Source organism: Thamnophis sirtalis, unplaced genomic scaffold, assembly GCF_051295495.1.
Source record: "Thamnophis sirtalis isolate CommonGarterSnake01/CBP01778 unplaced genomic scaffold, rThaSir2_p1.2 scaffold_3, whole genome shotgun sequence".
Taxonomy (NCBI): Eukaryota; Metazoa; Chordata; class Lepidosauria; order Squamata; family Natricidae; genus Thamnophis; species Thamnophis sirtalis.
Window position 1 is genome coordinate 77980821 of NW_028261383.1, and position 12385 is coordinate 77993205.

The 12385-nt window shown below is 40.7% G+C and overlaps 1 protein-coding gene across 1 annotated transcript; it reads left to right on the top strand.

Moving 5' to 3' along the window:
• Nucleotides 1-2350: 2350 nt before the first annotated feature.
• On the top strand, nucleotides 2351-10235 carry LSMEM2 (leucine rich single-pass membrane protein 2). Its single transcript, XM_087709252.1, has 4 exons — nucleotides 2351-2488; nucleotides 5292-5435; nucleotides 5627-5869; nucleotides 9326-10235. Exons 1-4 carry the CDS (start codon nucleotides 2467-2469, stop codon nucleotides 9457-9459), a joined length of 543 nt encoding a protein of 180 aa, XP_087565378.1. The 5' UTR covers nucleotides 2351-2466; the 3' UTR covers nucleotides 9460-10235.
• The last annotated feature ends 2150 nt before the right edge of the window (nucleotides 10236-12385 follow it).

Genomic DNA, 12385 nt, shown 5'->3' on the forward strand with positions numbered 1-12385 from the left:
GAAGACAACAGCTACACAACCACTCTTACTCTGGAGTCCTAGTTGTTGCCACATTCAAAATTCCAGTGGCATATTTCAGAGGTTAGCCCACCTTCCAATCCACACCCAACCCAGTATCAGGCCAGGCAATAAAATGATGGTGTAATGGTATGTGGGAATGTCCTTAGGAGACAGGGGAAGAGCCACAGCCAGGGGAATGGTCATATTAGAGGTAATTTACCCTGCAGAAGGAATGTGATTGTGGCAAACATCTCAGAAGGGATCCTCCCTAGTTGCTTGGGCTGTAAAGACAATGAGGGGGGATGTATTTTCAGACTTGCAAGATTCTATTAATACCTTGCAATAAAATTAAATTAGGTCATCTAGTAAGCCCCCTGTTTTGCAAGGCTGACACCATTGGTAGTGAAAAAAGGTAACTGCAGAACTGCCTAGATCCCATTATATTACAACAGAGAAACTGGTGGGAAGAGAAATATTTGTTTAAAAAAGAGTAAGACTATGGACAGATCACAAGCTGAGACTAGTTTCTTACAAACGATGTTCTTTCAGAGTCTGGATGTGTGTGTGTGTGTGTGTGTGTGTGTGTGTGTGTGTGTCCCTGCATGTGTGAGACAGAGACAGAGAGAAAGACAGAGACAGAGAGAATGTGAGAGATTCAGACAGCTGGGGTAATTCAACATAACATAGTCACCAATCTGATTCACTGGAACATCTGTAAAGTTATCATGGGTGAGTATTGATAAATTGCTGGGAATACAGATTTGGAAATAGAGTAAAAAAAATGAGGAGGTTAAAATATTGTGGGAATACCAAATACAAACTGATAAAGTTTTGGCTCATAACACACCAGATTTAGCTGAGGTTGAAAAGAATAAAGTGTGTAGCAATACCAGAGGATAATAGAAAACAAAGAACTGGAGAAGAATACAAAGTATAAAGATCTAAAAATCAAAATTGAAAGATTATAGGATAAACCATAAATGGTGGCCCCACTGGCTATTGGAGGCTAGGTGCCATAGCAAAAATCTTGAATGGCATTTAGAAAATGTGCATTGACAAAATTTCCACCTGTCAATTGCAAAAGACCACAATGCTTGGATCAGCACATATACTATGCCAATATATTATGGCATATGTTCTTTGGCTGCCCAACAACAAGCCTTGCAGACCAATTAAATGAAAGAAAAAAGTCATCATCTCAACAACAACAGCAAATGTCTCTTATGTAACAAGAAAGATGAAACAGTGGATCATCTTATCAGTGGTTGCAGCAAAATCTCAGAGACTGATTATCTACAACATCATGATCAAGTTGCCAGTCATACATTGGAAGGTTTGCAAGAAGTTTGGGTTCAATTGCAACAAAAATTAATGGAAACACCAACTTGAGAAAGGTCTTGAAAATGAGGAAGTCAAGATTCTTTAGGACTTTCACATCCAAACAGGCAAGGCATCTGACCCACAACATGCCTGACACCACTACTGTGGAAAAGAAAAGAAAATCTGGTTCATCGATATTGCAATATTAGGTGATGCAAAATTGAGAAGAAATAACCAGGAAAACCCCCCCAAATATCATGATTTGCAATTTGAAGGTGAGCAATTATGGAGGAAGAAATCAATGGTTGTACCAATGGTAACGGGAGTCCTTGGAGCAATACCTAAAGCGCTGCCTAGATGCATGGAAATTTTGAATTTATTAGACCTGAATATTCTGACTTTTCCAAAAACAAAAACAAGCCCCACTTTACTCAGATCTATCTATATACTCAGGTGCTACTTTAACAGCTCTTAGGTCCTTGGTTAGGACTTGAACCGTTCAGTTTTTACCAGTCCCAGACTGTGAATCGAATGGAAGATTAACTATCATCATCATCATCATCATCATCATCATCATCATCATCATCATCATCATTATCATCATCATCATCATCATCATCATCATCATCATCATCCTTGTTTTAAGGTATGCAGCACAGAATTCCAGAGATTTGGGAAATACGGCCAAGATGCTCACTATTCCTTACCGCTGAAGACTTTTTGCTCAGAAGGTATCGGAAAAGACAGTTGCAACTTGCTCATTACTCTAACCTAAGTGTTCCCATGTTTTCTCATTTTCTCTTTCCATCTAGCATTTTCTGTCCGTAGGGAAACGTCTCACATCCGCAATTCTATTTTTCTTCCTCTTCTTTCCTCCTCCTCTTTACAATCAGCTTTCCAATATTTCCAATAGCCTTATATAGTACATGGTCTCTCCACCCGGCATTTCTTTTTTGGCTCTATTAATAGCTCCTCCTTGGGCTCTCTTATTCCTATTTTAAGCCCAAGCAGCTGACCTGACAGGCAGAAGCCTATGTTTACTTCCCTAACAGTTCCCTGATAGGCCTCGCATAGCGGCTTCTGAAAACTTGCCCCCACTTTGAGCGATCTCCAGGAGAGCCATAGAAAAAGAAGTTGGTCTATAGGATGTCTGGTGAAATTGGAGAAGGTATGGTCTCTGGGAGGTCTCTTTTGTAGAGCACATACCATATGTGCCATTTGGCATTTATCATGCCAAAGGAATGGCCTTTCTACCTTCTAGTTTCTTGATGTGTGAAGCTGTATAGCTTGAAGAGAAAGGCTATTCATCTGTTGTCCTAGGAAGGGTGAAAAAGGGTTCAGGGGAGTAATATTTTAATATTTTTCCTCAGTCAAAGTATAATGGTCAAACACCCCGTGTTGATGGTTAATAGCAAAGAAACTGATGGTCTGCAGATAAATATGTGAAGGAAAGAGACTTTGGGTTGATTTATAGAATTTTGTTCAGATAAATGTGTTGCTATTACCGTGCAATCAGATACTTATTATATTGCACCAGCAGTTATTTCTTAAATATTTGTTTGCAGTTTCTACAGCTCAGTTATATATCATGCATTATTACTGTATAAATTTCGCTGCAGGTGATTGAGAATCCTGATGCTCTTTTTTGTCATGTTGTTATGTTATGTGTTATGTTATGTTTTAGGTTGTTCTCTTCTATTATAGATCCTGCATTATTGCAAATTTCTATAGAATAGTGGCAACTGAAAATCCTGATCCCTTCATGGCTCTCAATTCAGTTGTTGTTGCCAAAAGTCAGTGCTAGCATTTACCCGTTCCGAAATAGAAGGTATGTAGATAGATAGTATAAGTCCTAAAAAAAGAAAAGGAAAAAAGCTTAGCATGGTTTAAAAAACAACACTTGCCTTCAAATTGTAAACCAGGTAACATTATTCCGCCAATCTTCGGTGCTCTTCCCTTCCAGAAAAATCTAAGAAAATGAATGCAGCCTTTATGACTGGTACTCATATATAGCCTTATTCGACATTAGCCTTATGTGAGGCTAATCCTTGTTTAAAGGCATACAGGTTGATGACCACAATCCTATGAAGTGAATGTTCATAGTTAGATTGTATGCTACAGAAAGAAGCATTTTCTCAATAAATTCAAGCTTTATTAACTGTTTCACATGATGATGCGGCCTAATTCACGTCCATTAGTACTTATCAAAATGATATAATTTTATCTATACTCATATACCATTTACTCGATTTTTAATTTTTCTTCAGAAAGCTGTAACAGTTCTAAAACTTTCATTTTTCTCTTATAATTAATTGTGTGTGTTTTTAAGACACATTATTATAATGAGAGCATTTCCTGCATTAACAAATCTTTCAAATCGTTATGATTACCTGATGGTTTGGCACTTATTGTAGGTAGTTTGTCCCTTTTGGCTGCATGTACTGGGCAAGCATTCCTTATTGTCATTGTTCTAAGATGAAGATCTTATCTGTCCTGTACAGTCCTGTAATTTTCTTTCACCATCTAAGAATCTTCAAAATGGTGAAGCTCATTTTCTGTTTCCCTTTCTAAATTCCAACTTAAGCCACTTACACTTTGCCAAGTTAACTTTGTACAGAGCTGTGATAATATTCAAGGGATGCTTTCATAAAAGGGGTTTTTTTTTGTAACCAAGCAGCAGAAAGCATCACTTTTCCTTCCATCCTTTAGGCCCAAGGCGTAGGAAGGGACCCATGCCTTCTAAGTTGTTCTTTAAGGTGCAATTATGCTGTGTGTGTTATCCATTGTGCCCTTGAAAAACATGACCCCAATTTGAGAACCGAGTTTTAGCTGCCAGGAACCTTGCCCCGCCCAGGGATCAGTTGCCAGCTTGGCAGCAATTTGCTCCATTAACAACTGTCTCCCTGGCAGAGGCTCAGCAGGCAGAGCTTTCATTCAGACACCCCACCACCTCCTGAAATCTATTGTTGTGACAACAACCACAACCTGATGGGTCGGAGTGAAAGAATTGTGCTAAGGAGAGGAAAACAGACGTTCGGCGAAAGCATCCAGTTGCATCTCTGTCAACAGTTTTGCAGACTGACAGCCTTTCCCCAACTCTCTCCAAGGGTGGGGGAAAGGGGAGACACTGTCATCACTGGCTGTCACTGCCAACAATAATTATGTGGCAATGAAAAGACAGAGGATTTAAGTCACTGTCTGTCTGCCTTTGGAGCCAAATCCACTGCACTCTTCACCCTGCCCCACTGCATAGAGAATTTGGTCCAATAAAATTGCATTCATCCTTTGCCTGTATAAAGAGACTCCACAGGGTAACATAATAGGCAAATATTATTCGGATGACTCTGATAACAGGAACCAGATTGTTGTTCTTTTCCTAGTGTGAAAGGACTCTACTCCTCCTCTAAAGGATACTGATTGTGATAGAAAGTGCAAGCATCAATAGAAGGGGGCAGGACTGAAGTGTTTATAGGAATGCAGAATTTAGGGCCATTGGCCAGTAAAGTCATTCCACACAGAGGCACACAGTTCCAGTGTAAATAAAATGGTATTAGTGCATTTGCTTTGCGGTGTAAATACAAATACAAATTTTATTAAAGTTCAAAGTTCAAGTGTTGCATGTTACAAGATGATTCTTCATATGCTGGCAGTTGGCTCAATAATACTCGATTCCAAGAAAGTTACCTTTCCTTTTATCTAAAGGTGAAATGATTTTAGAAACATTAGCAGTAACTGAATAAACAGATGAATGTGGTGGTTTTTCCACCTCTCAATTGGTTAGAAGCTGCAGGAAGCAAGTAGGGAAATAAAAAGGGACAAAGTCCCTGTTTAAAAAGGGCAAACACCTTTTCCCCACCCAGGGTAAAAAAAATATCCATCGGACTTCAGAGCACAAGGAGACCGAATCTGCAGACAGTTCTGGAAGACTGGTTGCCACTCACCTGCCAAATGCCCTTTCCTTTGCTGTGCAGATACCCCGATGAAGGCGTCTGCTTCCTCTGACAGGGAGCTTGTTGAACATAATGAGATGGAAGACATCAATTTGCACACAGTGGAATCTATTAGTGATCTACACTATGCCTCCATCAGAAGTGAGGACACCAAGCTTTCCGAAGGTAATCAAGTAAATGAATGAAAGTTTTCAAGAAGATTGGAGACTATCTTTTGCCTTTCATTGTTTGAACTGTTTCAGGCAAGCTTGCGTTGACTGAAGCAGATGGCTGAAGAGCCCTGGGATAGTCCCCTGACCAAAAATCGATTACGGTTTTCTTCCATTTCTGTTCATTCCCCCCACTTTCTTCTGCAGGAAACAGCCAGCCACAGGCCACAACTCCAGGGCCTCCACATAAGGCTTCCTTCAAGCATTTTTCTTTCCCAAATGAAGATAATAATTCGGCCTTTTCCCAAGCCCAGAATTTCCACCTTCTCTCAACTTTCACCTGCTGCCCTTGCTTCAGACCTGCTTGTTGTCCCACTGCCTTCTTTGCTCTCCTTGGAGTGCTTGTTGTGACCAGTCTTGGCTTAGCAACACTGGCTGTGTATCTGAGTGGTAAGTCTGGAGTTTCGTGGGCTACACATAACTAAGGAGGTACTGAAAAGCTTAAGATAGTATCTAATTTGTATTCGCCATGGGGAAGAAAGCATTTTCATTGAGTATTCCCTTTTGAAGTCTGACCAAGCTGAAGTTTTGATGGGAATTCATTATATGCCACAAAGGTTCTTCTGGATAAGTTAAGAAGAAAAACATACAGGTGAAACTCGAAAAATTAGAATATCGTGCAAAAGTACATTTATTTCAGTAATGCAACTTAAAAGGTGAAACTAATATGAGATAAGACTCATTACTTGCAAAGCAAGATAGTTCAAGCTGTGATTTGTCATAATTGTGATGATTATGGCTTACAGCTCATGAAAACCCCAAATCCACCATCTCAGAAAATTAGAATATTACGTGCAATCAATAAAACAAGAATTGTACATAGACCAATATCGGACCTCTGAAAAGTATAAGCATGCATATGTACTCAGTACTTGGTTTGGGCCCCTTTTGCAGCAATTACTGCCTCAATGCGGCGTGGCATGGAAGCTATCAGCCTGTGGCACTGCTGAGGTGTTATGGAAGACCAGGATGCTTCAATAGCGACCTTCAGCTCTTCTGCATTGTTCGGTCTCATGTCTCTTATCAGGTCAGGTCAGGCAACTTTGCTGGCTAATCAAGCACAGTAATCCCATGGTCATTGGACCAAGTTTTGGTGCTTTTGGTAGTGTGGGTAGGTGTCAGGTCCTGCTGGAAAATGAAGTCAACATCCCCATAAAGCTTGTCTGTGGAAGGAAACATGAAGTGCTCCAAAATCTCCTGTTAGACAGCTGCGTTGACCCTGGACTTAATGAAGCACAGTGGACCAACACCAGCAGATGACATGGCTTCCCAAATCAACACAGACTGTGGAAACTTCACACTGGACTTCAAGCATCTTGCAATGTGTGCCTCTCATTCTTCCTCTATACTCTGGGTCCTTGATTTCCAAATGAGATGCAAAAGTTGCTCTCATCAGAAAAGAGGACTTTGGATCACCGAGCAACAGACCAGGTCTGTTTTTCTTTAACCCAGGTAAGACCCTTCTGACGTTGTTTGTTGTTCAGGAGTGGCTTGACAAGAGGAATATGACATTTGAAGCCCATGTCCAGGATCTGTCTGTGTGTGGTGGCTCTTGATGCACTGACTCCAGCCTCAGTCCACTCCTTGTGAAAGTCTCCAACACTTTTGAATGGCCTTTTCCTTACAATCATCTCCAGGCTGCGGTCATCCCTGCTGCTTGTGCACCTTTTTCTTCCACACTTTCCCCTTCCACATAGCTTTCTGTTAATGTGCTTTGATACAGCACTTTGGGAACATCCAACTTCTTTTGCAATTATCTTTTGAGGCTTTCCCTCCTTATGGAGGGTGTCAATGATGGTTTTCTGAACAACTGTCAGGTCAGCAGTCTTTCCCATGATTGTGATTCCTATTGAACCAGACTGAGAGACCATTTAAAGGCTCAGGAACCCTTTGCAGGTGTTATGGCTTAATTAGCTGATTAGAGTGGGACACTTTGAGCCTAGAATATTGCACCTTTTCACAATATTCTAATTTTCTGAGATTGTGGATTTGGGGTTTCCATGAGCTGTAAGCCATAATCATCACAATTATGACAAATCACAGCTTGAACTATCTTGTTTTGTATGTAATGAGTCTATCTCATATATTAGTTTCATCTTTTAAGTTGCATTACTGAAATAAATGAACTTTTGCACGATATTCTAATTTTTTGAGTTTCACCTGTAGGTTTTTGAATACCCACTACTTCTAATCACTCTGCTTCTCTCTTTTTTCAAAATGTAGCTTTTGACATAAGATTTATTTTTTCATATTCAGTATATGAAGCTGTATTTTAACTTACATTGTTGTTGAAATGATTTGAAATCTACATAGTTATACTTTGGATCGCCTGGTACATAAATCACATGGAACACTCTTCCCATTGTAAACACAAATATGGAAGCTCATGCTGAAATTTAGCCAGGCGCCTTCTTTGCAAATATAATATGGTTGTAAACTTTTGTAAGCCCCCTTTCTACCACCAGGAAAGAAATAAATAAAACAACAACGAACATCAGAATTCTAGGTTCTCTTATTTGGGTCATCCCTCAGGATTACACCAATTTAGGAAGGCTTCAGAATGCCAACTTAAATAAGAACATATCACTTAAAGCAGCTTGCTTTTAATAAAGAATTATTGTCTAAACTGCAAAACCAGGTTCACATGATACATAAACCCTAAGGAGATTTGTTTAGATATTGTGGTGTTCCCTGGTGGGGTGCCTTTTTGTTATTTTGGAATGAAAGTATCATCCCTGAGACCAATTGTTTTACTACCACTAAATCCATGTCTGATTTGGAAATTTTTCCAAATCTCCTTTTCTCTAGATATAAAGTAACATAATTGGTGGGATGTGGGGAAGGTGCAGTCGTTTTAAAAAATAACAGTTGAACAATCAATCAAATTAACATTTATTATTTAATTTTAAAAGAATTGTAAACAGATTCCTTAAAATTACAATTCAGGTTTAATTCTTCCGAGTATTATGTCACAGTAAGATTACAAAACATTTGTAGACTTCTAATCCTTTCTTCACAATAAATATCCATTCCTAACCTTGATGCTTTGACAGAGGATTTTCCTGTGATCAGAGTCAGAGCATCCCTCAGATCTGGCCTTTTAGCTACGCTTCTCAAATCTTCCTTTGCTCTCCCTGAATTTAACTGGGGAAGAAGGGTTACTATTTTTGTGTGTGTGAGTTCTAATAACCAATCACAAGTTTACCTTAGCATGTTAATATAGCCATTGTAGTGTTCAAACCACAAGTTCAAAGCTTTCTTCTGCCAATCCAATCTCTTGGGGGTTTATTCAGGAAACTCATCTTCAAAGTGAGCACTGTACTTAGTCAAAATGTGAACCATGAAGGAAAGTGGAATATTTCTTCCCAGAACAGTAAATAGCTTAATGTTGAATCAATCAACTTCCTTGAGCTTGGGATGACCCCAATCCTCTCAATGCCAGTCAAGCAGTGTGATATTTTGACATTAGAAATGGCTGGCTGCTCTATGGTCACCACAGCCCTCTCAATAAGACCAAGTCCTCTTCAGTCTCCCATCCTCCAAGTATGCATATTTTGCTGGCATGGGAAGGCATTTGTTTCATACACCTAGTTGAGTCTATGCTACCTTCCTGACCAAGATGTAAGGTGGGTTTGGATTTCAGCTTGTTATCTTTGCTGACCGGCTTTATTGGCTCAGAGACATGGGAACTGTAATCCAAAATTTGCAAATGGGATAGAGATCTAAATGTAAAGATTGAGGGGTTTGAATATATCAGGGTGACATGCGTTCATATTAGAATGGTGCAGAGAGAGAAGCCCCATAAACGTCTTATATTAGTCATGTGATTTCTCTTTCTTTTTACAGTCTTACAGCGCGAGTCACTCCGTAATCTTGCTCAGTGGCTGGAGTCTCAAGAGGAGGCCATCCGGCAAATGAGAGCTGTGAGTTTACAGCTATGGAGACAGCTAAATGCCAGTGAGGTGGAGGTCCAGACCTGACCTGAGCCAGACTTCCATCCTCTCTTTTGGGGAGGCTCAGTTCTAGAGCAGAAGAGTGGAAGCCAACTCATTGCTTTGCCAGTTTTCAGGAAATAGAGCATGGTGGCTTGGATGATCTGAACTCTAAAGCCAAAAACCAGCCCTACAGAAGCACTGAAGTGTCTTCCAGGTGCCGCAATCTGTAGGACAAATACAGGGCCACTTGAGATTGTCCAGGGAGGACACTGTGGGGCAGATACCTGACCAAGAATCCTATTAAGCAAGCTTCCAGCAGCATAACACATGCTTTGTTTCCCACTGATTGCAGTGTTTTAAGAGCTACTATGAGCACCTTTTTCAAAATGCACTGCTCCATTTGATATGTGTTTTTTTTTTAAATAAAAAATGTTGCACATAGGGGTATGTTTGAAGAATTATAATTTTAAAAACCCTAGGCATCTTTGATCTTCAGGTTTTGATGAAAACGGGTTCCATCTACAGAAAAGAGACCATTAGTATGTAAAGAACAAGACTTGGGCACAGAATCCAGTTATTATCTTGGGTTAACGATAACAGTAATAATTTTAAAAAAGCATTTGCTATCAGCCCTGAAAACGTGCGTCAGATAATTTCGTTCTTTGTTAAGTGTAACAGAAATCAGCCGCACAAAGCAAAGCTATTTCCTATCTGGCTCTTAGCAAGTCAAAATAGGGATAGGGATAATCCTATAGCGCAAACCAAATTATGAATATGTACAGATTATAAATTTCCTGCCACCAAACTTAAAACTTGTTTTTTTTAAAAAATAGGAGAATGTCCGTTAGAAAAATGCCTGTGGTCACCCTTTTGTTGAACAATGCTAACTTTTCTTTCGAAGCAGAGAGGAGAATGACAAGCTATTCCTTTTTTGAAGTTAGGCTAGGTTGATCCACACAGCAACATCTTCACTTTCCTGTCACCCTCGAAACTGAAAGAAGGGATGGCAATGCAAAAATCACACCCTTCCCCTGCCTAACCTTCAGCAATGGGGCTAGATATATAGCTGGCCAGAGTTTAATGTAGATTGCAGGACAACGATTGAAGGATTCCTTTATTTGCAATTTGGGGGGTGGGGGCAAATACTATTCCTTCAAAGTCATTCTGCTGTGCTCCTGAAGGAAGAAAGCATGCAGGGAACCGTAACATTGTCCAGGCTTGCTAGAGATGCCATGTGGATGGAATTGTTGCACCAGCAAAACTGCAAATCACTCTGTGGTTCCAGCTGAACCCCTTTCCCAATCTCTCTTCTTCACACTCATCACACACCAACCCAAGCAGCCAGTGGTGACGTCAGTGAGAAAGTGGGAGGACCCCAACTGCTGCAGGTTTCCACCTAGTGGCCGCTGGTGAAGATGGCTTCTTAGCCAAACTCTTATGTGGTGGCTACAGCCCCATGGTATTTGTAGCTGTGTTTTCAACCTGTACTTAAGAGAGAATGTAAAGGTGGGAAGAGCTGGAAGTGGAGACAAAGCCTGGCCTCCCTGATTTGTGCTATGGGTGAGGGACAGAGGGCCCATCAGAGATGCTGCTTGTTGCTCTCAGTTACACACAGATAATACCATACTGTAATAGATAGCACCCCTATAGCAGGGGTGTCAAACTCATGCCGGCATGGCAGCATCACAATCACAACTCCCCCCCTTCGCTAAACTGGACGTGGGCGTGGCCAGGATGTGATGCATCTGGCCCGCCGGCCGCGAGTTCCACAGCCCTACCCTACAGCATATCTTTGTCTTCTGCCGCAGGACCCCAAAGAAAGATAAGCCCTGCAGGCCTTCTTCTCCACTGGGGAAATAGTTCTGCTTTCAGCTTTCCAGTAAGTGTTCCCATTGGTAAGCAAATGATTTTTTTTTTTGCCTTGTTCAATGTTTTCCAGCTCAAATTAAGAAAAAAAAATTACACAAGAGATGTCCAGTTTCTTGGAGTCAAATTAGAAAAGGTCAGAGAGACACAAGGCTCAGCAGCTACACAAGCAGTGTTGCAATGGGCCAATCAGTGACCGTTGGATCTCCAACTTGTTGACTCTTCTCCCATGTGACCTAGAATAGTTCCAAGGCTGATTTCCAACCTTTGTTGACTTTCCACCTGACCTAGAATGGCTCCATGGCAGATCTCATAGGAAAATACCTCCTTCCTTTGGGAACATCTTGGACTGGCTTCAACCTGCTTCGGTGGTAGTCTGGCGAGAGGACGGAGACTCCACAGTGGAGTCATGCTCTCAGGAAATGGCAATCAGGTGTCTTCAAGTTAGGGTAAGGTGTTTCTGTGGGAGATATCTGTTTCTGCAATCCCCATTCAAAATGCATTGTGAGGTAAGAATATGCAACTGGTTAGAAGCAAATGCAAATCCAGCAAGGAGCTGCATGTGCATTTGAAAGAGGATACTCTCTTCTCTTGTTGAAGATGAACCTCCAGCTGCAAAAGCCATTGTGAAAGAGGTCAAGTTAACAGGAGGGCATTTGCTAAGATGAGTTTGGCAGAACTTGAAAAGCTACACCTTGGTAATCTGAATGAGATGCCATCAGGAAATCCCAGGGTTGTACATGGGGCAGGGAAAAAGCAAGACACAGAAAGCGGTCATAAAGCACTTGCATGTAGTTGGAAAACTTACATGGTGATAACTATGAAATCATCAAGAACTGGCCGTGAGTCAGGGGAGGCTTTGCCTTGAGGTTTTTTCTTTTTGTCTTTTGAGACTATCCGGGACTAAATTGTTATTTTTGCTTCAAAAGCAATCTCTCTCTCTCTCAGTCCAACTCACCTCACAGAGTCATTTTTGGGGGGAAAATCAGGAGTATTAGGTATTTGAGTTACTTATAAAGTAATAACGGGGGGATACATTTCTAATAAATAAAAAGTTGGTACCCTGTTTCCCTGGAAATAAGACCTCCATGGATAATAAGCCCAA